This window comes from Nelusetta ayraudi, unplaced genomic scaffold (genome assembly GCF_046127955.1).
Source record: "Nelusetta ayraudi isolate G7.1 ecotype Tasmania unplaced genomic scaffold, CSIRO-AGI_Nayr_v1 ptg000094l, whole genome shotgun sequence".
Taxonomy (NCBI): Eukaryota; Metazoa; Chordata; class Actinopteri; order Tetraodontiformes; family Monacanthidae; genus Nelusetta; species Nelusetta ayraudi.
Genome location: NW_027466144.1, coordinates 912,217 through 938,564, shown reverse-complemented (window position 1 = coordinate 938,564; position 26,348 = coordinate 912,217). Strand labels below are relative to the sequence as shown.

The window sequence follows — 26,348 nt, the reverse complement described above, 5'->3', positions numbered from 1 at the left end:
GCTGGGAAGAACTCTGGGCCTTGTGAGAGAGTTTTGCACGGATTGAACACGGGGACGATGTGGCGGCACTAAACGCTGAGCTATGAGAAACTAACTCCAGGAGAAAATGGCGAAACGGACCAATGAAAATGCAGAAATCCCGGGAATTACGGAGGAAGGAGGAGGAGCAGCGGCAGGCTGCTCAGGCCCCGCAGGCCCGCTGGCTCCGTCGTGAGGAAGCCAAACATCTGGCCGCGTTTACTCCCTTTCAGCTGTTGGCAGCTCCGCCTCCAATAAATCCTGGGCCACAACGCCATTTCTCAGGACGGCTGCTAAACAAACAGACGCGACGCTCGGCGGCTCGCTCCTTCACTCCTCGCCACATGCTGGAGCCTTGCGACGAGCAGGAGGAGAAGGAGGAGGAGAAGAAGAGGAGGAAGAGAAGGAAGGATAGGAAGAGGAGGAGGTGGAGGCGCAGGAGGAGGAGGAGGCCTTAATTGGAGCAGTTGACGAGCGCCTGGGGTTAATTGGGAGGCAGGGAGAGCAGCTGGCTCGGCGCTGGAAGTTGAGTCGGGGATAATAAGTTCAGCCTTTTGCTGGTGAGACAGTCAGTGATGAATCAGATCAGAGGAAGAGTGTGCAGCGCAATCATCGGCACATCTCACCTCCTCATCCTCCTCCTCCTCCTCCTCATCCTCCTCCCCGCTCTGGCTGACGAGCAGAGACAACGCGGCCCACAGCTACACAATCTGGCACCTATCACACATGAGCGCCAATCACAGACGAGGGATCGCCGCAGCGTGCATGCACACACACACACCCACACACACACACAGGCGCTCGTGCACGCACGCTCACTCTATCAGAGAGTTCATTCAGCTAATCACTAGCGCGCACAATATTTCTTACCTCTAGGACACGGAACCCAGTTTATCAGTTTGCCGGTCGATGTATGTAAATCTCTCCAACAATGTGTGTACTAATGGCTTATTACCCTGCGTGAGCTGGTTTGCATTGATCTCCCTGCCAGAGGGAGATGGGGTGTGGTGGAGGATGGCGGTGGTGTTGGGGCGGTGGGGTACTGGAGCAGTTTGCGGCTCATATGTACCGAGCGGGACTGTAATCACATCCCAGCTTGTTTCAATAAAAGCAACATTAACATAAACCATCTCAAACACGCTAAAACCTTCACCCCCGCTCAGGCCACGCAGGAGGAGGTGGGGGAGGGGGGGGGAAGAAGAAAACTTTCCTGGATTACAGGGTAATTATGGCCATATGGGATGGGTCTGCACAACTTTGTCAGCCTGCCTGCCTGGCTGCCTGGCTGCGCTGCAGTGAGTAGATTGTGTTTGTCTCTGCAGATTAGGTCTCTCTGCAAACAAGAGCAAACTTCACAAACCTTCAGCAGCGCGCGCAAAAGAGCGTTTCTGGAGAGCAGTAAGTGCAACGTGTTTAGACAGAACACCCGAGCTGGCTGGGGGAGGCTGAAGGTGGAGGCTGGGGGGGGGGGGGGCTAGGTAGAGTCGTGGGCTGTAATGGGAGGAGACAGTGACTTAGAGCGCCGCACAAAACCCTGGGCTTTATAAATAATTCCAAAAGCTAACGGCATCCCTTGTATTTGTGAATCTGTGAAATACATCTCGGCCCAAGTGTGTGTGTGTGTGTGTGTGTGTGTGTGTGTGTGTGTGTGTGTGTGTGTGCACTTACACGTGCACACACACACACACGCACGCACCCTGCCACTGGACTGGAATCGGTTACACACACTTCTCGACTTCTTGGGCCTCCCGGACGGTGAAACTTGGCTCAACATCATTTTTTTTGCATGCGTGCGTGCGTGATATTTATTTTTTTTACGAAAACGGCAAAACAAACTAAAAAAAAAAAGAAGCGGTGCTGAGAACACAGACCGAGTGGTGGCAACTCGCTCGCTCGCCCGCTCGCCCGCTCTCACTCGTAATGCAGGACGGCGCAGCACACTGGAGACCTGTCTTGTAAATCTCTTTGTGAAAGCAGCTTTGGGGGGTAGACAGGGGCTTACACACTGAGCCCTGAGGTAGAGCAGCGCCCCCCCCAACCCACCACCACCACCAGTACTCCCTTCGAACCCCCTCCCCCCACCCCCCACGCTCTCTCTCTCTCTCTCTCTCTCCCACACACATTCTCTTGCACTCACTTTTTCCCCTCTTCCTCACTTTTCCTCCTCCCTGCTTCGCCTAACCCACATTTCCTTCTCCTTACGTGCCCCCCTCTCGTACCTTACCCCCCACCCCCCCGACTCTCCGTCCCAGTCCGGACTCCCCGAGCCCTGCAGGCTGCTGCCGTTGCGGTGACTAATGTCCTGCCTTTGCTCAGACAATGAGTTTGAGAGTAAGCGGGAGGTGGTGGGGGGGGAATGGGGGGGGGGGGTGTTGAGGAGGGGAAAAAGACTCCGGCACCCTTTTTTTTTTTTCTTTTTTTTTTGACAAATGGAACCCTTCGCGCTCCCCTGCCCACTGAGGGGAGGCTTTACAATGTCGCGCTCCACGCTCCACGTCCTCCGAGGGGGGACGGCTGCAAACCCCGCAAAGCCGCATCTAGTGGAGGGGGTGGAGGGGGTCGGGGGGGCCGGGCATATAATGAATTCTTTGGGAAGTCTAACCTGGCTTTCTTCATGAATAAGATATATTTCCAAAGCACGTCCAGCCCTCTTAATACAAACAGCCGCCTGGCAGGAATAGCTGCAGCCGTTTTAGGGGTCCCGTGTACACGTTAATATTTCTGCTGCTCTGTAACATTTTTCTTTTGAGGTGGGAGGGAGTGGGGGGGGGGGGGGTTAGGGGGGTCTCGCTGCTCTGCAGGGCTGTCACTGCCAGCCAGGCACCCCACGCCCCACCAACCCACCCACCCCCTCCGGAGGTGGAAGGCACCACGGACAGAGTGTCACTGCAAACAACTGGAGTTCCTCTTTCTCTCTCTCTCTCTCTCAAGAAACTCTGGATGCTTCCCCGTACAACACCCCACCCAACCCCACCACCACCACCTCCACCCCCTCCACCCTCTTCAACCCTGAAAAGGAACTGGGCTTTGTCTGTGGAGCAAAGGAGAGAAGAGAGAAGAACCCCCACCCCCACCACCACCACCAACCTCCCCCTTCCATTCTGCCGCCCCCCCCCAAAACCCTGTTCCTCACTCCCTGCGGAGTATTGTTAAAACACAGAGCCCCCCCACCCCACCCCCACCCCCTCCCGCAGCGGCCCGGTCTCTTAAAACAGCGTGCTTTGCATGAGAAAAAACGATTAGTCTTCAACTGGTGCACTGTCAGAGTGGAGCTCTTTCAGGTCGGGGCAGAAATTTGCTCCGATAGCCGAGTTCTCCCTTTGTCTTCCAAGATGAGGCATTATTAGAGCCAGGCTCTCTTCAGCATTCATTGCTGAGAAGAACCCATGGAGGAAGGGGGCGGGTGAGTGTGTGAGTGTGTGTGTGTGTGTGTGTGTGTGGTGTATAGGATGCCCCCCTCCAATTTGCCCCCAAGTCCACAACACAGGAAATGAAGGAGCAAGTGGGGGGTGGAGGTGCTCCTCCAAACATGTTTGCCGAGGAGTGAGTGTCTGACCCGGCGCGTCTTTCACTTGTTTGACCTTGAGGATTTTACCTTTGACATTCAAACAATGGGGCGCCTCCTTGACCCGCACTCCAGGAGGATGTGATGCGGCAGGACAACTCAGGGGCGTGCTGCAAACAGATAGCTAACACACACACACACACATAAACACCAGGGGCTGTTTAGCATCACTATAGGTGACAGCAAGTAGCGTCATTAATGCTGTTTGGATTTTGATTAGTTTTATCTTTAAAAAAATAAAAAATAAATAAAAAAAACGCTGCGGATAATTTTCCTTGCATGAAAGCTGTGAAGTTCGTGGCGCTGCGGTCGAGTCCTGACTCATGCCTTCACGCACTGAGCAACGGGCCTGACTGACGGGTCATTGTTCACAGGCAGCCAGCAGCCGCCTCATCCGTCCTCCCGCCCGCAGGACGGCGCGGGAGAAGCAAAGACCCCTCACGGATGCCACAACCGGCTTACATCAAAGCTGACACAGTGACACATCTGCAATAACAAACCCCCGGGAAACTGTGTCCCGTGTCTTCGGGGGGCCGGCCCCCGCTTTACACGCAGCGCCGCCAGCAAATGGGGCCCAAAGTGCAAAAGCCTCTTTTTTTTTTCTTCTTTTTTTTTACCCCCGCCACCTCCTTTTTTTTCTTTGCTTTCGCTTTAAAGACATCTAAAGTGGTAAACGGGTGGAGGAGGACCGACGACGCCACCGCCGAGGAAAAGAAAAGGCGGCCTCTTTGATTCTCAGCACCTGCGTGTATATTTGCAATAAAACTCAGGCTGACCTACAACGGTGGCTTATGTTAAGCTGTCGCACGCACCCTCATCGATCATAAATCCCTCCGACTCAGGTTTTGTTCACTTCCTGCCCCTTTTACTGCCGTCTGCGGTGCCCCACTCTGGGGGTTTTGTTTTTTTTTTTTTTGGAGAAAGCAAAGGCAGAGGACGACGGCGATCGTGTGTCTTCAGATTCCTCCCCGCGCGCAGCAAAATATGCATATCTGAAATTACAGGGCGGATATCTGGAGTCCCGCAGCCACTTTCGCCTTTCGCCGCCACCGAGTCCTTATCCAAAGACATCACCCGGGCTTGAAAGGTGCCTTTAGCAGGCTCCTTGAAGCAGGGAGTGGCGGTCCCGCCGGCGGGACAATGATGGTTGAGGTGGTGGTGGTGTCAGGGTGTGGGTGGGGGGGAGGGGGGGGAGGTGGGCAGGGCAGAACACATAGCATATTAAATCTGCCAGCGGAGCTGCTGGGTCGCTGGGAGAGAGCCGCGGAGCCAGATCTGAGGCATGCCCTGAAGGGATGGCTGGGCCGGGGGGATTTGTGGGGGGGGTGGGGGCCAAGGAGAAGTCCTTGCACACCCAAAGACCCCCTTCTTGTCTCCGCCTGCGCGCAAATGCACCCGGACGTTTTTGACGCGTCTCAGGTTTGCCGCCGCGGCCCCAACTTTTCATGAGACCCCGCCGAGCCTCCGCCGAAACCCCCACCAGCGCACACACACACACACACACACACTTCCATCCGTCCTCTCTCACGAGCAGCAGCACCCCTCCACCACCCTCTCCTGCAACCTCCCCCCCCACCCCCCAACTCAACCGCTACCTCCGTCTGACTTGTCCTCTTTCTCTCCCTCTCTTTCTTTCTCTCTCTCCCTCTCTCTCTCCGTCTCTCAGCCGCGTCTCTTTCATTTGATGTCAACATATCAAAGTAGCGCATCATCAAAGTGAGACATTTCTTTAGGGGGCCCCGTACACTTAGCCTCTCCCACTTACATGAAATGGAGGCAAACAGCTATTTAAATACAAGCATTTATTATAAACTTTAATAACGAGTCTCGCTGCAGGTGTTTTTGTGAATGCGTTTTGTTGTTTTTTTTCAAATTACAGTTCAGACACACTCTTTAATCCCTGCAATATGCTGTTAATTAAACAAAAGTAACACTGTGCAGAAAAAACAAAACACACACACACACACACACACACACACACACACACACACACACACACACACACACACACAGCGCGGCCTGCATTGTCTTTTGTGGAAAAATAAACTTCCTCCAATCAACCTGGCTTTAAGAAAACCTTTCAGATCTCTTTGTGAGGCGCCGTTAGCACGACAACGGCGCCTCATTAGTGGCCTCCTCTCGCATGCAGACTTGATAACAGGTATTCTTCCTTTGCTGCGAGGCAAGAGCGGCCTGAGGACACGGCTAAGCTGCCGGGCTGCAGTGAATGCAGGGGAGAGCGGGGGCCATACCTCAAAAGCTTAATAGCATGCCATCTCCCTCTGCATTAACATGACAGCGCCTATTCTCCGAGGTCGCCGGGGTCACAGGTGTCCCGGGCAGAGAGGCGGCAATGCATAATTTCTCCTTAAGAAGTGCTCAAAGTTGAGATAAGAGCCCCGCCGCCGCCGCCGCCGCCGCTATCTGACGGACACGGCGTGCCCGGCCCGGCGCTCGCTGGCCGCTCCTCACGCTTGGCAGCGAGAGCGGCGGTGATGCATCTCTGCTGGCTACAGTAGGCGAGAGGCTGCGAGCTGTGCATCTCATTCTGGCAGATTAGCATCTTAAACACTCCAGCATTCATCACCGCCGCAGCCTCGTAATGGGACAAGTCCCCCTTTTTTTTTTTTTTTTTCGGGAGCAGTGCACCTGTTTGACACCAGCATCCCTCTGGGTACTTTGCTTTATGTGTCGCACAATCGCTGCACAGCTCTTACAAGTGTCCCCGCATAATACTTTTGTAATTGTAATGAAACGTGTTGTCACAAATTTGGAATTATTTATGTATTCATTTAATGCCGTACGACCGGTGTGAGTATTTTCTATTTACCGACACCATTTTTGGGAAACTCAGGAATTAACAAAATGTCTTCTACCTCATAACATTTTCAGTTAATTCCAGGCTTGATTAAAAATAATGTTGTAATTAATACTTGACTGTCACCTTTTTAAAATAAGATGCTTTCAGAATTATGCTTTTGAGTGCTTCTGACACGGAGGAAATTCAGAAGAATTTAAACAATTAATTCTTAAATAAAATAAAAAAACATAAAAACACAATTTCTCATTCTGCATTAAATATAGCACCAATTTTAAAATATTAATTTTTATAAATTTATTGATTCATTTCCTGAGGACTATTCATGTTAACAGAGTTAAATCACTCAGATGACAGTGATTAATTACCTACTTTGTGAAAAGTGATCTTTTGCCATTCTGAATAAAGTGTGCAAGGTATTGAGTGTCAGTCCACATAAGACTCGTTTTCCTCTTTCAAATTACAACAAGAAAAACGCAGCCCGCGTCGGGAAAGTTACTGCCAGAACTCTGCTGAGAAGCGAAAGCCACAGCCAAGACGGATGACGGACGCGTCACATAAAAATAGCCAGGAGAAGATTCCAATCTGCGCTGTTTAAACATCTTATTTTTGCGTTTACTCGCTGCAGCGTCTGGAGGCAGCCAGACCTCCGTTCATAATTTGCCAAGTGTCAAAAGGGGGTGGGGGGGGTAAAAGAGAGAAGAGGGGTGGACTTGAGCCGCACCGCATGGCTGAGCGCCTCGGACCCTCGTCGTCCGCGTGAAACCCGAGAGCAGACAAGCAGATAAAATGTGGAACAGCTGGCGAGAACAGGAGGGAAAGTTTCAAACAAATATCCGCACATGTGGAACCTCGGGGGCTCCCAAACATTTTCATGTCCTGGACGGCCAAAAAAGCACAGACACAGACATGATGTGGAGGGATTGCTTTCCACCGCATGTGGCACTGGGGTATTTTTCAAAGACAAGCGAGGATACCTGCAGCTGCACTCGCTCTAATTATCTCCATTATGACAAGGCTGGTAAATTTAATCAAACAAAGTTGAACAAGTTGAAAAAAAAAAAGGATTTTGCTTTCTCCCTTTTTATTTGCTTGAGGCCTGATAAATCTCTCCAAACGGCACCTCGATCAGCTCCAAATCCCATTACAATGTCCATGCACAGGCCTGAGAAAAAATATATCGTTTTTAAATGAAGCACATCAGAATTTTTATATACATTCCTAAAGAAAAAAAATAAATCCAGATGCAAAATAAATTATTTACTGCCTTTTGAATATAATTAAACTTTGCAGTCGTCGAGACACTTTCAACATATCAGCCAGAATAAAAAACACACACACACACACACCAAAATAATTAAATTAGTTTGTTTTTCCTTCTTGAAAAAATTCCAAGTTGGTTAAAACGTTGACATGTTTCACGGGCCAGATTGTGCAATTCTTCCCTTTTTTTTCCCCCCCGGCCAGCCCCCAAATAGAATGTGGGCTTTGACATGGTCCAGTGGCAATAAATTTAATATGCCTGCGTGTCAAAGGTCAACCCCGGGGTCAGTGACAGAGTTAATTATAAAAAAAAAAAAAAGAAAAAACTATCTGGACAACTGTTTTAAGGGAACTCACTGACAAAGTCCAGCCAATCAATAGCAGACGCTGAAATATGATCACGCATGCACATAAATATGCACCCCGAAACACACACACACACACACACACACACACATACATACGACCCCCCCCTCCCCCCGCGTCCCTATGCACGTTTCTCAGAGCCCCCACACCTTAAAAAAAAAAAGTAAAAGGTTAAACGCCTGAAAAAGGTTTTTATTCAAAACCCGCAACACCAGTTTCCTCGACAAGAACAAATTGTGTTTTTTTTTAAACAACCAAACTTTTTGCAAGCTTTGTTGAAAAATGCAACATCTGTCCGTCTGCTTCCATGTTTAGAGTCCAAAGCCGCTCAAAAAAACGTCTCGACAAAATCCGAGCCGAGCCTCACAAGTTCGTTTAATTGTCATTATTACAGTTTGTAGTTTAAAATGTAGTTTGCGGCACTTTCCGCTGATGCTGGATTCCAGCTCGAAACTTTTCAAGTGTTTTTCAAGTTTTCCCCCCTCACTCTCTCTCTCTCTCTCTCTCTCTCTCTCTCTCTCTCTCTCACACACACACACACACACACACACACACACCGCAAATTTCACTGGCCGCATCTAAACTTGTGCGGAATCCCTCTGTTTTGAAAAGAGGAAGAGAATCCGCTGCCCCTTTTTTTTTTCCTCCGGAAAATGTTCACTTTACAAGTGGACAAGTCAGTCTCGCGCCTCTCACTGGAGTCTACTTACTTCTTTCCGGGTGCTTTTGCCCTTTTAATTCTTTCTTCACCAAGCAAAACGAGGCGTCTTCTCCTTGCTTCTGCTTCTTCTGCTGCTGCTGCTGCTTCTTCTTCTTCTTCTTCAAAGTTGCAGATGTTTCTCTCTGGAGTTGCCTGAGACTTTTTTTTTCTTTCTCTTTTACGCAGCGAGTCAAACTCCTGAACGGCGCTGCCAGTTTTTTTTTCCCCTTCTTTCCTTCTCTTTTTCTCCTCCTCCTCCTCCTCCTCCTCCCTTCTCTCTCAGCTTGCTGCTCTTTAAGCCAACTTCTCGCCGACTCCCGGTGATATGTGCGGAGAAAGAGTGCGCAAAAGAGGCAACATAGGCGCGAGGGGGAACGCGTGCGGAGTTGTTGTTACATTTAGTGCGCTTTTTTTTCTCCCGAGGTGGAGGAGGGAGAGAGAGAGAGAGAGAGAGAGAGAGAGAGGGAGTGAAGAGTGGGACTCCAGCTGCTCCTTCCCTCTCCTGACTCCTCCCTTCGGATCGCTCCCTCCTTTCCTCCCTCCCTCTTCCCCTCCCTCCTTCCCACCCCCTCCTTTTTTTTTTACTCCTCCTGCTTCCATCGCTTTTATGTAAACTCATATTTCTCAGGAAACTTCATCACTCGCGTCATCCCTAATGTTTCGGCCATTTGTGGAGCGGTGCTCACACACTGTACGTGAAAGTGATTTTTTTTTATTTTATTTTTTTTTTCCCACTTTTCCCTTTTACCCCGCACAGGCCCCCCCTCTCCCCCCTGCATTAAGGAGGTGTGCACCAAGTTGGGACAAGGGGAGTATGGAGAAATGATATGCATCATGCCGTTGCTTGTGGTTGGAAGTTTTGTTTTGTTGCGCGTCAATAATTGCTCGTTATTCACGTTCAAAAGCCAATAGAAGTATATTAACGTCAGAATAATTTCGACTGAAAACGTTGATAGATTTACTCTTATTTTCTTTTGTTCGGACAAATAAAGATGTACAGATGTCACCTGCTTGAAGCTGTGAAGCTGGTAACATCTTTCCATCTTTATTTGTTTGAACAAAAGGAAATAAAAGTAAATAATAAATAATATCAAAGAAGAAAAATCAGCTCGAATCCACTTCAAATCACGGTGCCTCACAGGACATTATTTCTTAATTACCCAGCCGTGAAAGCCTAGTTCATCATTTATGGGCCGCCCACTTGACTGGCCAGTCGGGGACTTGTGTGGATGTGCGAGAGAAGGAGAAGGTCCCCCTCCTCAACCCGCCCCCCCGGCCCCGCCCCTTCCCTCAGACAGAGCAACACGCTAACGCGGCGGCCGGCCGGGGCAGGGCGGCGAGCAGCCCTCCTGTAGGCGGAGGTTCTAATCAATATACATAATCGATATACAGGGAAATGATGTGGTTAAAAAGGGGTCTTTGGGGTGCGCGTTCAATCAATGAAGAGGTGGGAGACTGAGGAGGAGAAAATCAGCGGCTAATCGCCCCAGCCGCATTTTGAATGTGTGCGTGTGGCCACGAGGTCAAGTCCACCAAGAACTATCTGTCTATCTATCTATCTATCTATCTATCTATCTATCTATCTATCCATCTATCTATCTGCAGATTAATAAGTCAGAGCTTCTGGTGACAGCAATCGATGCCTTTTGTCACCGATAAACTCGTCAGGATGTGAATATGGATTTTGAATGGGAGAGGGTGTGGACGGCTGGAGGGTGCTTTGAATATCTGAGTCGGCCAGCGTGGTTGTCGTGTGAAGTGGGTCATTTAGCGCGTTGTGCGGACCCAGCTCGGCATCGGGAGGCGCCGGCTGCGCTGAGGAAGTGCAGTCCGGAGTCGGAGGCGGTCAGAGGTGCCGTGCAAAGACACGACTAATTCTCCTGTCAGTTTGTCAGCCGGTGCTCATCTGGCCGCGGCTACACAGAGATAAAGTCCTTGTTATGAATCTCTCAGAGAGAATCCGAGGAACGTGAAGGTGGGGGAGAACAAGAAGGTAAAGGGGAAGAGGTGGGAGGGGGGAGTCGAGAGTGCACATGGGCATCAGTGGGGTTAGCGGCTCCCGAAAGTATTTCATCAAAGAGGGCCAGGATCGCGGGGATTGAGATTCTGCCCGGAGGCAAGTAACCAATGGTCTCCCAAGAACATATTCCAGAGTCGGGCCTCGCAAGAGCCAAAGCACACATCAAAAGCACCTCTGTAGCCAAAGCGATTCTGGAGGAGGGAGGAGAGAAGGAAAAAAAAGGGGGTTCGGGTCCTTTCTTGGCCCCCTTTAAGCCCCAGATCTCACCCCAATTAAGCAGGAACTCCTGTTTGTTCCAGAGCCTGAGATCCACAGGCAGGGAGGTGCAGCGGCGCACACACACACACACACACACACACACACACAGAGTGAGAGAGAGAGAATATCTGCAGCTTTTAAAAAAATGTTATAAATAAAAAACAAAAATAAAAAAAGGGAGAAGAAGAAGTGGTGGGGGGGGGGGGGCTGCACAATGAGGGAGTGAGTTTCCCGGCGTGGCCGCGGCCTCGCTCAGCTAATATGTCAGCCTGCGACGCTCGCACGTTGCCCCGGCAGTAACAGTAAATCAATACTTGGCAGAATGTTGTGTTGGCATTTGGATTTTTGCCTTTAATTCCGAGCTGCCGGACAGATGTCGCCGTGAAATGGATACGGCAGCGCAAGCGTATTATGTCCACGCAGATGTGCTTCGCTGGAAGGCCGCCGGCTCGGCGTTACTGGGGCTGAAAACAAGACGCTTGAGAAATTCTCTTGAAAAAAAAAAAAAAATCTTCTCAACACTGAAGAGGACGTTTGTTTCGCGCTTCTTCTTCTCTTATATAAGCCGAGCGCGAGCCGGCGCTGGATTGCTTTGTTTCATCTCAAGATTACCTTCAAATGTTTTAATGTAATCTCTGTTGTATTGCAGTATTTCGGCAAATACAACCAACCTAAATGGTTGCATTTTTGCAACAACAAAAAAAAAAACTACATGTATCAATGAAGGAAAACTATTAAAAATAAATAAATAAGGAAATAAAAAGCCGCTGCTGTGATATTTTCTCCTTCATCATCCTGCAGGAGTTGAGGATGGTTTTAACAGACGTGCATTAACGTTAATTGACAGTGACTTTGCGCGATGATTGCCGTCCTGCAGAGAGAAAACAGATTTCTGAAGCATGTCGAATTTCATCAGCGCTACAAACCCCACGTGCACCTCTGTGAAAAAAACGGGAAGTTTGGGGAATTTGGCCGATCTCGGAATGTTTTCCCCACTTGAAACAAAAAAACCTCCCAATCTTCCTCCGCATTCTGAACCCCCCAGTCAACCGAAATCTACTTCAGGTTGTTGTTCAGTCGGTCCGTCTGTCCGTCCGCCCGCTTGTACGTTCAGGACGCTTAACGCAGCGCTCACACTCCTCCCCCCTTACATGACACCACCTCCACCAGCAGCAGAGGATTGGATAGCTTGAGTGGGCCATTAGTGTGAATGACTGATAAGACCCCTCAGCCTCCAGTAGTGAGGGGGAAAAAATATGTATATATATATATATATACATATATATATTTATGCTTATTTTGAATCCGTCAGAAATAATACAAACTGTATCCGCTCGGGCTATTGAAGCAATTTTCCCGTGATGGCGTCGGTGTGGACTTCCAAATGACGACATAATAAAGGCGCGAGGCGCCCTGCACCCCCCTTATCAGGCCGGATTAAAAGGGAATAATGAAACGGAGAGGGCCTGAGCCTTGTGTGGCATGAATATGATTATCAGATGGAGTCCAATGGAGGAGGCATGTTAATTCCACTTAAACGCGAGACCTTTTTCCCAGACTATCTGCTGCCCCCCTGGCTCCTCCTCAGACTCCCTCCTCCCTCCTCCTCCGCCCCCTCATCAACCCCTTTCTCCATGTCTTCCTCCTTCCACCCCGCACCCCACCGCCATACAGTCCATATAATCGTCCTCCTTCGTTTTTTTTTTTTGGCGCAGAAGTCATTATGCCCGGCCCGACTATCTCTGTGTATGAACGTGAGCATGGGAGTGAGATAAATCCAGCCCCCTCGTACTTTGCTCTATTTTCCGCTGTGATTGGAATGTGTTGGCCTCTTAAATTTCAGACAAAAGCACTCTAGGCAGTTATCAATATTCATTTCTTTTTTTTTTTCTTCTCCTCTTCTCTCTCCGCAAAGAGACGATTGTTGCCGGGAGAATTTGGGTCACTTGCACAAACTCGCATCAAACTTTCCCAGTGTCCAGTTACAATCCAATTTTAAGGTTTTGTTGTTTTTTGTTTTTTTTCTCCCCATTGTTTAATCTGCGATCCCCGCCGCTGCAGCTCAACACTGAACTTCATTGTTCAACTTTTTTTGAAAACTTGAAAAAATATTTACTCGGTGACAAGTGATGTCTTTATTCCCGCTCGATTAGCGTGCACAAAGTTCCACAGTGGCGTTTTGCAGCCATGAATGCATGCATGAATGCATCGCGCATGAAACATTTACGCTCTGAGCTGTTTCACCCCTGTTTCAAGGACGCGCTACAAATCCTAAAAAGCAGCCCAACACCAAATAAAGATTTGAGTCATGCTCGGGCTCGGCTGTCAAGGTTGCGTGTTGTCAAAATTACACAGCTTCTTTGTGTGTTTCTTCTTGCCATAGGTGTGGACTAATTTAGGGGGGGAAAAAAAGACCTTTTCTTTTGATCAGCAAGAAAAACACTCCTCAAAAAAACTGATGACCCCCCAGTGTGGACGGTCATCATTAGGCCCATTAGGAGCCACAAGAGCTGCACAGTCAAGTTCATTCTCATCTCGCCAGGAACAGAGCGCTATTGTGGATCAGCGCACACATCCTGAGAGCAGAGCGAGCTCCCACAGGACACAGTTAAAAAAAAAAAAAGAGAGAGAGAGAAAAGAAAAGAAAGCATCAATATTTCATCAAACTACTCTCTTCTATCTGGTCCAGATCAAAGCCTCGACTCCCACAGTCCTACAGGTAGAGATGGCTCTTTTGTTTTTTGCTCCTCCTCAGGTAGAGCAGCAGTCAGACTCGGCTCACTTTTTTCACAGAGCCGGCAACTCGCTCTGCCCGTCCATCAGACGGCTTCCGAGACGGGAGGTAAAGCAGAGGGTAGAGAGCGCCAGAGAGCGCCAGGGCCAAAACATGTTGCACACATTGAACTTTTTGACCTTGTTGTGTCGTGTCGCTTCCTCATCCGTTTTTGTGCTGTGTGTGTGTGTGTGTGTGTGTGTGTGTGTGTGTGTGTGTGTGTGTGTGTGTGTGTGTGTGTGTGTGTGTGTGTGTGTGTGTTTTTTTTTTACAGACTGAACCACAGTGGAAAAAGTGGGAAGAAAACCGAGCCATACCATTTACAGATAAGTAGAAAAATCCCTCTTTCCTCCTCTATACTCTGAAAGTGAAATACTAATCTGTGTTCGAACATCAAAGTCATGCAGTCATGAATATGATTCAATCGCCCTCATAATGGAAGAGAAGGGTTATACACTTCTGGAGAAAAAAACAAACAAAAGATTTTCACAGTGATTTTGCGAAAAAGAACAGAGCACTCTGTAAAAAAAAATGCATCGCAGGTCGAGTTGGGACAATGGAAGCAAAGAAGCGGTTAGAGTTCGCAGAAGAACAAGATCTGGTCACAATGTTGGAAAAGCCAGAGTGTAAACACAACAGAGGGGAACTCACAGGCCGTCACGTCGCCGCTGCAGGGCCGCGCTGAGTCCGCTGGCCACCGCGTGTTTACGCTGTCTGTTGGAATGAAACGCGATCACTAACATTATGTTGAACATCGACCGCTAAACTGCCTTGTTTACTATCGCATCCATCCACCGGTGTCTCAACTGCTCCTCAGGAGGCCTGCACTTGTGGATGATTTCATAGTTCTGGGTTTTTTAAAAAGTAAATATACAGGCGGGTGGAGGAGGAATAGGCCGACATGTTGTTTTCCGAGTCCCACTTTTTCTTTTTTTTCCAACCCCAACACAGCGACGGGGATCTTTCTTTGCATTTTATCGGAATAAAACGATTTAGTGCCCTGGAAAGACGGAAACGGTGTTTCACTTCACTACAAGCAAGAACGTCAAAATGTCTGCCAGCATTTCACACAAAAGAAGAATGAAGCAAATATTATTTGTTTTGTGAAAAAGAAGCAGCAGGCTCAAAATTATTATATTAATCCTTAATAAACGTTAGTTTAATGCACCTTTAAGGAGGGCCAGGGAAATAAGGTCAAACAGTGGGCCCAGTGCGTGTTTTTCATACAACCACCACACATTAAAAACATGCAACATATATGTACATTAAAAATACAATGCATGTAAAAAATAAAAAAAAAGATAAACCCATTTCTGAATTAGAACAGCATGAGATTGTTGTCTCCTGGTTATATTATTAAACATAGAATCCTTTTTTTGCAGTCCCCCATTATAAGTGTTGCTACGTGCGTGTTTCTCATTAAACGCATGTGAAGTGTCTTTCTTCTCTCCCCTCAATCATCCCCTCTTTTCTATCAACTTTGTCTTTTTTCTTTTTTCTCCTGCAGAAACACACCGGGCCTCGGCGCCTTTCGACTCATCATCAGCAGCGTCAATCTGTGGCTGTCACTCGCAGCCGGACAGTGACTAACGACACTCCCAGTCAGTCAAACACTTATCACCACACAAGTAACACACAGGCCTGGAAATGACTGACGTGAAATGGAAACGTCTCTCATTCTGTAGGCCCGGGAGCTGAAGTGAAATATTAGCTGTGGGAGAGATGGCGGCTGATAAGGGTGGTGGTGGTGGTTGTTGGGTTGTGGGGGGGGCTGAGCTCCCTGTTTGGCTTGAATTGAATTGCGGAGGTCTGAGTTCTATTACAATTCTTTTTGCACAGGGGAGAGGCACAAAGTCGCTTCTTGCCGGATTGAGTCCTGCTTTCTCTTCTTCTCTTCCTCTGCTTGGTGGCGCTGCGTGTTTTCAGATCTGTGGTTTCCCAGCGCAGCAGCTTTGTGCCTCACATTATTTGGTTTGATTCACAAATGAAACAATCAGTTTGCAGTGGAAGTTGAAAGTACGTAGAACAAGAATACATTTGAATAAATCAGGCACAATAGGTCATGTGTCATCATTAAAATAGGAAAGTGAAGCTTTTTGTAACATTCTAGTTTTGTTTCTAGAGAAAATTCTGGTTTCGCTAGTTTCTTTGCATCAACAGCATTCATTGGACCCTTTATCTTCCAGTTGCATCACCTCCTTTTGTTCTGAAATCTGTTATCTCGTAAATCTTTAAAAAAAAAAAAAAAAAAAAAACTGCTGCCTCCCCATTGGCTTTTATGTTACTCGGCTTTTCCCAAACAAGCTTCACTTGGATCGTAACACACAAAACAAAAGCTGTCACGTCGCACAATACCTGGATGAGGATGTTGTGACATGTTTTATGTTGTGCACTTTTTCCAGAGGTGTGTTTGTGTCAGCGTGCAAAATGCAGTGACGTTCTCTAGAGTCTGGGAGGCTCACCAGCTGACCAGAAGATGCATATTACTGCAAGAAAACAATGGTAAAAGTATATTTTGCACAATATGTGACCCTCGGGTCTGTCTTGTGAACCACACCTCCCCGTTTATTGACCCGTTTGTGTTGCCTAGCCCATGGCTGTGGTCCCCGAGGTCCTCCGTCGTCCACAGAAGCAGACCGTCGGTCGGTAGAAGGCAGAAGCAGCCCACTCAGTGTCACTGGGTCACACACGCACCCTCCTATTACTCCAATACAGCACCGTGTCCTCGTTCAATGCAGTCTCCTTCCGCTCACACATCTCTCTCTCTCTCTCACTCACTCACACACACACACACACACACACACACACACACACACACACACACACACACACACACACACACACAAATAATTCCCCTCGTGCAGAAAGATGGATGGAGTGTTCCAAACTGCAGGTGCTGCTCCACTTGTGTTGGGCAGTCTAGTTGCCACAGACTGCAGCCATTGTGGTTTGTTTTTATTTAGTTTTCATCATTCTCAGTCTGTTTTTATGTTTCCTGGGTTTTTGATTTGAAAGATTGACCATGCCACCCCCTGTGCTGATCGCCGTGCAACCACAGTTTTGCTACAATGAAGGGGGGGGATATTTTATATATTAGCAATCCCGCGTGTCTGATGATCAGTCTGTTGGCGTCTCCACAGGGAGGAGACAACCCTGAGGAACCCTTCCCGAACCCATTAACATCGCCACTAGATGGGGCCAACACCACGGGAAACCATGCTCTGCGGGCGCTGCGCCACCCTGTGGTAGAGGTTCGTAGCTATGCGATGTGAATTCTAACCCATAGGCCTCCTCCTCCGACTCAGTCTCGTGTGTGTTTACACATTCAAAAGTCATTTCCGTGTTATTAACTATCACTGGCACCTCGTTTTGTGGTAAATTATCTTTTCTGCGTCTTTCAGTACTTCACACTTTGAACATCTCTTATTTTCATTTTGTACGTAAGCTTCATAAAGTTTTCCCTATTTAACTTTCAGTAGTTCAGTTATTTTTCCTTTTTACTTGTTTAGAAAATTTGTTTATGTTGGACTAAAAATGTTGTAGTATGTATTCTTTTGCTGACTCCAAAGGGTTGAGAAAGGACACTGAATGTATGTATATATCATTAATGGAACAAATCTCAAATCTCATAACATGCAGTGAATCAATTTTAAAGTGCAACAGCCAAAAACGGAAGGATAAATGCATCGGGCACAGGACGACTGCCTCCGAGTGGAAAAGCTGGGCTTGGAGTTCTGAGATCATTGGTTCATATCCTGCAGCAGCTCAAGATTGTTTTATGTCCACTGGACCAAAAAGACCGATAAAGCCAGCAGGAACCTTGCCCTGAGCTCAGTACAGATGGCTCAGGGGGTAAGAGATGGACTCTGAATCCCAAAGTTGGTGGTTCAAATCTTATGTCAGGCAGTGATTCACTTTAAAGTGCAACAGGCAGAAAAGAGAAGGATAAATGCACCAGAAGAACTTCACCGAGTGCCTGAAGTATAGCACAGAGGCAAAGACATGGGCTTGAGATGCAAAGATCACTGTTTCAAATCCTGAAGTGGTCACTGTTTGGGTTCTTTTTTGTTCTATGGCCAAAAAAAAAGGATAAAGCACCAGGAAACTTGCCCTGAACTCAGTACAGATGGCTCAGAGGGTAAGAGACGGATTCTGAATCCCAAAGTTGGTGGTTCAAATCTTATGTTAGGCATCACTTTAAAGTGCAACAGCCAAAGCAGAACAATAAATGCCCCATTTAGCCACACATTATTTACAGAAACGTGCACAATTATGACAGGGACAATAACCACACCCATTTTGACATTATAGCACAGGATATGAACCTGATTAGCATAAAATAGCATGTATTTGTATAAATGGAGCGTGGTTTGGAGGACACGTCCAGTTTCTGACGCCATTTTGGGGGGAAAGTAGGCGTGGTCTCCGTAGACACACCTGTTTCTATGCAAAATGCCGCAAAAGTGGGCCTGACCTGGCAAATACTACTTTTCTATTGGACAGCTCAAAAAAGCTCAAAGGTGCAGTACAATTATTCTACCACTAGGGATGCTAAAAGTACAGATTCTGACCAAGTTCTTCTCAGTGGGAGGACCAAAACCAACTCCTCTCTGATCCAGCAACATAGACCTGGAAAAAAAGAAAACAAAACAAATAAATCAGCCCCAATCACACCACTAGGGGGGCGCTAAGATTACAGGTTGTGAGCAGCTTCTCAGTAGCGAGGACCAAAAACTCCCTGGCACAGACTTTTGGTCTATACCACGAGGGGTCCAAAGAGACCTGCTACCAGCAGCTTACTAGCATGGACCAATGATTTCTACCACTAGGGGGTGCAAAAGATACAGGTTATGACCAGCTCCACAGTGGTCATTGGCATGAATCAAATGTCTCTACCATTATTAGGGGAGGGAAAGGCACAGGTTCGGAGCAGCTTTGCAGTGCAGGTTGAGACCAAATGCTGCCTGGCATGAACCAGAGGTCTCTGCCACCATGGGTGCTAAAACTTACAACTTCTTCATTGGCTCCCCGGGTACGGTTTAGTTTCCTGCTGATTTTTGGTTCATTACACTCACATTTTAACAGGTGAAACTCTAATGTTGCAAACCAAATTGCCATTCGAGAACATTAAAGAGCTTCAAATCAAATCAAATGTTGCTTAACCGTGTTCTGCGAGTGAGACTCGGTAGTTGTGATGCGCGGCAGCTGGTGTTCTTACCTTGACTCCGTCCCAGAGCAAAGCTCCTCGTGTCCACCGCTTCCTGACCCACAACAGCACTTCACACTTGTCCATTTGTTAAATCTTCGGAATCTCCCACTTCATTCTGGAGGTCCGCTCACCTTTTGGTTCCGTTAATAGGCGTTTGTTTGGGAGCCTCTGTTGCTTCTTGGCGTCACCACTTTGTTTCCGCGTCGATCCGTCAGCAGGGTCGTTGCTTTTTCTGTATTCTGCATATGACCGCAAGGGGGCGCCAAAGCACCACGGTCAAACAAACCCAAAAGTCGTGCTGTTCATGCGTTTAACTGACGTCAGCAGTCATGCCAGTGTATTTTTCCTGAATATCTCCACATGTAATCAAAATAAAATAGACATCAGCTCAGAATAAACGACACTTCCTCTGTTAAACATTTCAGATCTTTACTTTTATCATTTTCTTTCATTTGGATTTATGAATTCAAATTGATTGTGTACTGCAATATTTCACTTCATATGTTGCCATAATTTCAACTCAATGACAAGACATTACAATGGAAAAGAATGAGAGGTCCCTCAGCTGGACTTGGAAAGAGATAATGCCTGAACTACCTGTTTAAATGTAACTCTCCACCACGCATTACAACGGCTTCCAACGTGGCCAGAGTAACATTTGGATCCAGTAACTTCACCAGAGGGATATTTACACCCGTCTCTTGGAAAATTCTGTTCTGAAGCGTCATGGCCAACATGGAGTCGATGCCCACTGAATGTAGCGTGGAGTCCTCGTCAAGCTCCTCGACGCTGATATTGTGGATGTCGCAGATGATGGTTCTGACGCTGCCGTGTACTGCTGTGGGTCCAACACTCGCACCGTCTTTGATCTCCCTTCTCACCAGGCCCGAAAGTCTCTCCCTCAGAGAAGCATTTTGTGACAGGACGTGCGCGCTCAGCTTCTTGAAGTCAAACTTGCACACAACCTGCTGCGGCCTGTCCATCGCCAGGCACTCCTCGAGCGCTCCGTGAATTTCCCCCACCCCCATCACCCTCATCCCCTTGGCCTCCAGGAATCTCTGAAGATGCTCTTTGTTCAGCAAGAGGCCGAGGTTCAAAGGTCCCCAGTTGATGGACTGGCCAGCCAGACCGAGGTTTCTGCGGTAGTGAGAGAAGGTGTCCAGGAAGGAGTTGGCCGCCGCGTAGTTGCATTGGGAGGGATTGCCGATGAACGATGAGATGGATGAGTAGCACACAAAGAAATCGAGCTTGACATGAAGCGTTGCATTGTGGAGGTTCAAGGCTCCGCCCACCTTGGGCAGCAGCACCTTTCTGAAGAGGGACCAGTCGAGAGTTTCAATTAGCGCGTCCTGTAGCACAGCAGCACTGTGGAACACCCCTCTGATGCTGCAGCCGGGGAACTGCTGCTCAACCTTGGAGATGGTTTCGTCCACCTGTGTCCACACGGAAACGTCGCATTGGACGTTTATGATTCTCACCGAGTGTCTTTTTCTGAGGAGCTCCAATTCACCGTGTACTTCATCAGTGACAGGCCTTCTGGACAGTGTTGCAATGCAACCACCGCCGCTGCGCGCAACAAACTTTACCGTCTCAAGCCCCAATCCAGAGAGACCTCCAGTTACAATGTAAACACCATGTTGTTTGAATTGCCGCCTCTGCCTTGTGAGAGAGACAATATCTGACAGTGGACCCACTGCGTCTGTCTGATGTAGAGCAACCTGTTGCACCGTCACTGACCTCAAGTAGGATTTAGTGTCTAAGTGAGGCCTGGGTGTCTTTGTGCTTGACAGTTGCAACGTCTCTGTTTTAAGCGGGAGAGATGCTGCGTCAAAGCCCAGCGTGTGGAGCCAGTTGGAGATGTTCTTGCTCTGTTCGTGCACGACAGCTCGTTGGAGTACTTGGGACACATTGACTTTATGCACATGAGTTTTCTGACTTCTCAGAGCTAACATGCTCGCTGGGAGGGCCGAGGATGTGTCATCGCTGCAAATGAAAATAACGTGTATATCCGGTCCTTCGAAGTCGGATATTTCTTGCCATGGGTTTTCAAATGGCGGCAGAAAAACAAACGCATGACTCTGAGCGAAGCGCTGAGCTTGTCCTCCAGTATGACTGCAGGATGAAACATTCCAACCTGATCTGTTTGCCGTCAGAGCCAGAACCTTCACCAGAGCAGAAGCAGAGCTGTGGGAAACGATGACCATCCTTTTGTGCTTGACTCTCACCTCGCTGAGCCCCCTCTGCAGGACCTCCCACGCCAGGATGAAGAAAGAGACACACGGCGTCTCTTGGAGAAAGGTAAACTTTTTGGTGCTGTAGCACACATCTGCAGGAATTACAACTTTGGAGTGCGCGACGGCCGGGTAGCACGAGGCGACGTGGTCTCCCACTCTTGTGCTGGAAACCTCTTTGCCGACGGCCGTGACGACGCCGCTGAAATCCAGACACAAAAGCTTGTGACTCTGTGACGTGTGTTCATCCCAATACATTGTCCTGCCGTAGTTCAACTGTGAGGTGGTGACCGGAAAGTAATCGCACGAGTGCACACATATGTTTGTTACTTGAATCTCCACAGACTTCTCTGTTAAACGATGTTCCGGTGAGTCAGATGGTGCAGCGGTCAGCTCAGCCACTTTGTACGGATCAGACGTCTGCAGAACAAACTCTGGAGTATTTCCAGAGCAAATATGACCCCCACACGATGCCTCCTCTCTCCTGGGAGTCTTGGCTATCCTCACTGTGGACGCTTGTCCTTTGTTGATCATAACTTCCTGTTCTCTGCAGGAATTAATGACCCGAGCCAGAGTTCTGACGTCCTCACCGCTGACCGACGCCAGGTCAATCAGGTGAAAGGAGAGGCCATTCGTCTCCGCTGCACAAGTCCTGGTCACGCCGGACAGCACGAAGCCTGGGCTGATGTGGTCCACCACCTTTTCTGTCGCTCTGTGGGTTATGACGTAAATGGCAAACGGCCGCTTGCTGCTTTTCAAGGCTAAAACCACCTGGCGGAGGAGCTCGCAGCAGGTGGCCAGAGAGTCCACGACCTTCTCAGGGGGCAGGTGACTGAGGTCCTCAACGCCGCAGATGAAGAGGACCTTTTCCAAATCCTCACTGGCGCTGAGCGACTCCGACACTACGTTCCTCACTTGGTCCGATGTCCAGCGCTCTCTGCTGGCCACGAGGGCCGACTCGGGATGCATGTGCGTCCTCAGCGCCTGAGCGACACCGAGTCGGTCCTCGAAAACCAACGCCTTGATCAGGATGTCGGGAGAATCCCCGCCAGCGGGAACCGTGGCGGTTTCATTGTGAAAGAAGCACGACTGAACAGCGCCCAGAAACGACACCCTGACCCCCGTCAGTTCCACCAGCGCTCGGCCATCAGATGTGGAAAAGCAACCGCACACATCAATGAAGTCTGCAGTCTCCTGAGTGGCTCTCAGGTACATGATCATTTCTTCCCGCAGTGGCCCAGATATGGACACGCTTCCGATGGCCGAGGGGAATCCCACTCTGCCGGAGTGCCGCCTGTGAGCTGCCACGGCGGTCATCTGCAAGAAACAGTCCAGGAGCACAGGGTGAAGGTAATAGTCCCGGAGCTCTTTCACAATTTCCCCTGGAAGTTGAATCAATGTTACAGCTTCTCTGTACTCGTCTCCCAGACGCACGTCGCCAAGCTGTTTGAAGACGGGGCCATATTCAAATCCTGCCTGGGACAGAAGGGAATAAATCTCAGTTTTCTCCACCACATATTTGCACCGTTGGTAAATAACGTCGGGACGAATGCTTGGCTCTTCCAGCGGTGCTCGGCCGGTTGAAAATCGAAACGTGCCTGAAGCGTGAGTTTGAAAAGCTGAGCAGATCCTGAAAGAGGATCCCTCATCCGTGTGCTGCATCGCCACTTTCAGCTGTTGGCAGCTGGAGCTCAGCGTGAGTGGCCTCTCGAACCTCACGCCGAGCTGCGGGAAGGAAACATGTTTCCTCGGCTTCACACTCGCCATCGCTGAGGCGTAGGCGAGTTCGACAAAGAGCGCGCCGGGAACGATGGGAACACCGCCATTTTTATGCTCCCAGATGTATGGAACTGTGTCTGCGGAGAGGGTGCATGTGTACTCCTGCATGTCCTGCATGTCCTGCTTCACCTGCGATATTAAAACGTGAGGAGGAAATGCAACCAAGCCTTTGCTTTCTGTCGATGCCTTGAAACTCAATTCCTTCCTCACGTTGGAAAACTGATAGACGGGCAGTGCGGTGGGTAGCGTCTCATGACCTCTGAAGATGCGATCCCACGCTATGTTGGTCCCCAGCTCAAACAGTCTCGCCATGGTGGACAACATTGTGTCGCAGTCTCTGCCCGGCTGCACGGAGGACAGAACTAAAGTGTCGTTGCCCAAAGTTTCCAGGATGTTTCTCTGAAGGGCCCTGCGGGGTCCGACCTCCACAAAGGTCACGTTTCCAGTCGCCCTCTGGTCCTTGGAGGCAGCAGCGGTGCACAGCGCTTTGTCAAATAAAACCGTCTCTCTGATGTTCCTCGCCCAGTAACTCCCTGTTCTGAAGTCTTCGTCACGGCAACTCTCGCCGGTCACCGTCGAAATGAGCTGGCACTCCATCCTGTTGCCATGCAGCCAATGGATACTCTCCTCCACGTCCTTCAGGATGGCATCCATCATGTGGCTGTGGTACGCTGCCGCGACGTCCAGCTCGTGGAGGAAGACATCTGTCCCAGCGAAGACGCTCTTCAGGCTGCGATGAAGGGCGTCGACGGCGTCCGCGTCTCCCGACAGCGTGCAGGACTGAGGGCTGTTGAGCGCCGCCACGCTGACTCCACCCCCGCAGCCCGGCAGGATTTCCAGCACCTTTTCGACGGCCACGTTGCCGACGACCAGCATCTTCCCTCCGGTCACCTCGCTCTGCAGGGCGCTGCGGCGGTGCAGCACCTTCACAGCATCCTCCAGGGACAGCAGGCCGGAGCAGTGAGCCGCGGCCAGCTCGCCGACCGAGTGGCCAAGCACGGCGTCGGGCCGGATGCCGTAGTGCTTCAGCAGGGCGGCCACGCCCACCTGCATGGCAAACAGGAGCGGCTGCGTGACGTCCGGCTTCCTGCGGGAGTCGTCGTCCAAGCGCAGCTCGCCAGCCATCCAGCGAATGACCCCGTGACTTCCGTGACTCCTCAAGAGCTCCCCAACCTCTCTGACTTTGTCCCGGAACACCGGAGCCTCTCGGAGGAGCTGCGTGCACATCTCCCCGCAGGCCAGCCCGCTCCCGCAGAACACAAAGATCAGCCTGTTGTCATCGGGCTTCGCCGGCTCCGGCTTTGTCTTCAGTTCCAGCTGTCGTTTCAAGTCTGAGAGGGAGGAGAAGGGGAAGGCCTTTCTGTACCTGTGTCTGAGGTGACTCCTCCTGCACGCCGACGTGTACGACAGCGCCGCCAAGTCGACTGTTGGGTCACTGCAGAGCCTCCGGTGAGTGTCGGTGATGGACGAGAGAAGAGAATTCTCAGAGGCCGCAGACACTACAAATATTCTGGGGCCACCCAGCAGGATCTGACCTGTCGCCTCAGTGCGCCTGTGCTGTCTCACTATCACGTGTGCATTCGTGCCTCCGAATCCAAAGCTGTTGATCCCGGCCACCCTCTCCAACTTTGACCCGTTCACCTCCCACCGCTCCACTTTCACTGGAATGCGGAACCCCAGGGCTCCAGCGTCCACGGCGGCGCTGTCCTCTGAGTAGAACAACGAAGGCACGATGGTCTCGTGCTTCATCATGAGGAGAACCTTAATCAGCCCGGCCATTCCCGCTGCAGACTCACTGTGTCCGATGTTGCCTTTGACAGAACCGACCCGCAGGCCCGCTGATCCCGGAGGCTTGGCTCTGGCGAGCGCGTTTGAAATGCTCCTGGCTTCCGTCGCATCTCCAACCGGCGTCCCGGTGCCGTGGGCCTCGACGTACTGGAGGTCAGCGAGGTCAGAGTCCGAGTAGATTCTTCGCAGGAGCTCCTGCTGTTGAGTCTTGGACGGTCTGGTGATTGGTGTGACCGAGCGACCGTCCTGGTTCACTGCCGTCTTGCTGATGACGCCCCATATTTTGTTGTTGTCTTTAATGGCCTTTGAAAGAGAAATAGTGTGTGAAATGGCAGCAAGGCCACTGTTCCCCCGTCAAAAATAGGCACAACAAAATTGGGCTACCTTTTCTAGAGGCTTCAGGAGAACAACGCCGCAGCCCTCCCCTCTTCCGTAGCCGTCCGCCCGGCAGGAGAACGGCTTGCTCGTCCCCTCGGGTGAGATCATCTTCGCCTTACTGAGGGCGACAAACACTCTGGGCTCGATGATGCAGCTGACTCCACCGCAAAGAGCCATTTCACAGTCTCCTGGTTGAAAGGGACGGAGGAATGAGGACTGGAACATTTTAGATAGAATGCATTGGTCCAAAGAAAAGTGGGCACCTTGCTTTATAGCCTGGCAAGCAGTGTGCAGAGCAACCAGCGATGAGGAGCAGGCGCTGTCAACAGCAAAAGACGGGCCGGTCAGATGGAATGTAAAGGAAATTCTGTTGGCGGCCATGCTCATTGCTGTCCCAGTGCCGCTGTAGTGGGTGACTGTGGCGGAGCTGCTGCTCTGAAGCTTCTCATAATCCCTGTTCATCAGCCCTGGAACAATAAAAGGGAAAAAAACAATAAAAGGTTAAAAGCTGAAAGGGAAAAAGGCAGCAGTGAGTTTGAAATGTGCCACATGGTGATATGAGAGCACCTATGTAAACGCCCGTTCTACTTCCACTGATGCTTTCCATGGCAGTCCCTGCATCTTCTAGCGCCCTGTAAGCACACTGCAGAAGGAGCTTCTGCTGAGGGTCCATGGCGTCAGCCTCAGCTTCAGGGATGGCAAAAAACCTGTGGTCAAACTCGTTGAACCTGATGTAAAAAAAAAAATGGACCGGAATTTATGGAGACAGTAGTTATGTCAGAAAAACTGCCAGCCATGCAAATAATCCTGCTTACCCTTCTATCAGAGATGCTTTGGTTGTTGTCGTTTTTCCAGGTTTTGCATCATCAGCATCATACCACTGAGCAGCATCGAACCTCTGCACTGGAATGTCTGCAACACAGTTGGTTCCCTCCAACAGAATCTTCCAGAAATTTTCCAAACCTTCACCTAAGACACATTTGGAAATGCTTCTGATTAATTTTATGGAACTATGAACCTCAAGAGAACTTTTGAAGGCTGACAAAAGGATTATGAGGAATTCATACCTCCAGGGAAATTGCATCCAATTCCAATAACAGCAATGTCATCCTCTGTTTCTTCCATTGCTATTGAGGAGGAAGAGTAAACCTGGCCTGGCATCCAAGCCGTTCACAAGTCAGT

At 49.5% G+C, this 26,348-nt stretch overlaps 2 protein-coding genes across 3 annotated transcripts in view; both read right to left on the bottom strand.

The window, feature by feature from the left end:
* The window catches only part of gli3 (GLI family zinc finger 3), an 83,234-nt gene extending 74,039 nt beyond the window's left edge, over positions 1-9,195 (bottom strand). The window contains exon 1 of the mRNA XM_076047487.1: positions 8,741-9,195. The gene's annotated coding sequence lies outside the window, so the exon portion shown is untranslated. The remainder of the gene's footprint in view (positions 1-8,740) is intronic.
* Positions 9,196-19,350: 10,155 nt separating this feature from the next.
* On the bottom strand, positions 19,351-26,317 carry LOC142902527 (phthioceranic/hydroxyphthioceranic acid synthase-like). 2 transcript variants are annotated; one of them, XM_076047672.1, is made up of 6 exons: positions 26,234-26,291; positions 25,982-26,135; positions 25,734-25,894; positions 25,430-25,633; positions 25,173-25,354; positions 19,352-25,091 (listed from the first exon to the last, which is right to left on the bottom strand). In XM_076047672.1, the coding sequence occupies exons 1-6, from the start codon at positions 26,289-26,291 to the stop codon at positions 19,584-19,586; spliced, it is 6,267 nt and encodes a 2,088-aa protein (XP_075903787.1). In that variant the 3' UTR covers positions 19,352-19,583. The 2 variants fall into 2 exon arrangements, with proteins under 2 accessions (XP_075903786.1, XP_075903787.1); XM_076047671.1 differs by having other exon boundaries at positions 19,351-25,091; positions 25,982-26,317.
* Between the last annotated feature and the right edge of the window lie 31 nt (positions 26,318-26,348).

Excerpts from the sequence above, each read along its gene's own strand:
- LOC142902527 (XM_076047671.1), bottom strand. The coding sequence starts at position 26,250 with ATGCAATTTCCCTGGAGGTATGAATTCCTCATAATCCTTTTGTCAGCC. Across the intron at positions 25,355-25,429 it reads TTGCCAGGCTATAAAGCAAG|GAGACTGTGAAATGGCTCTT; the intron begins GTGCCCACTTTT and ends CCTTTCAACCAG. Across the intron at positions 25,092-25,172 it reads TCCTGAAGCCTCTAGAAAAG|GCCATTAAAGACAACAACAA; the intron begins GTAGCCCAATTT and ends TCTCTTTCAAAG.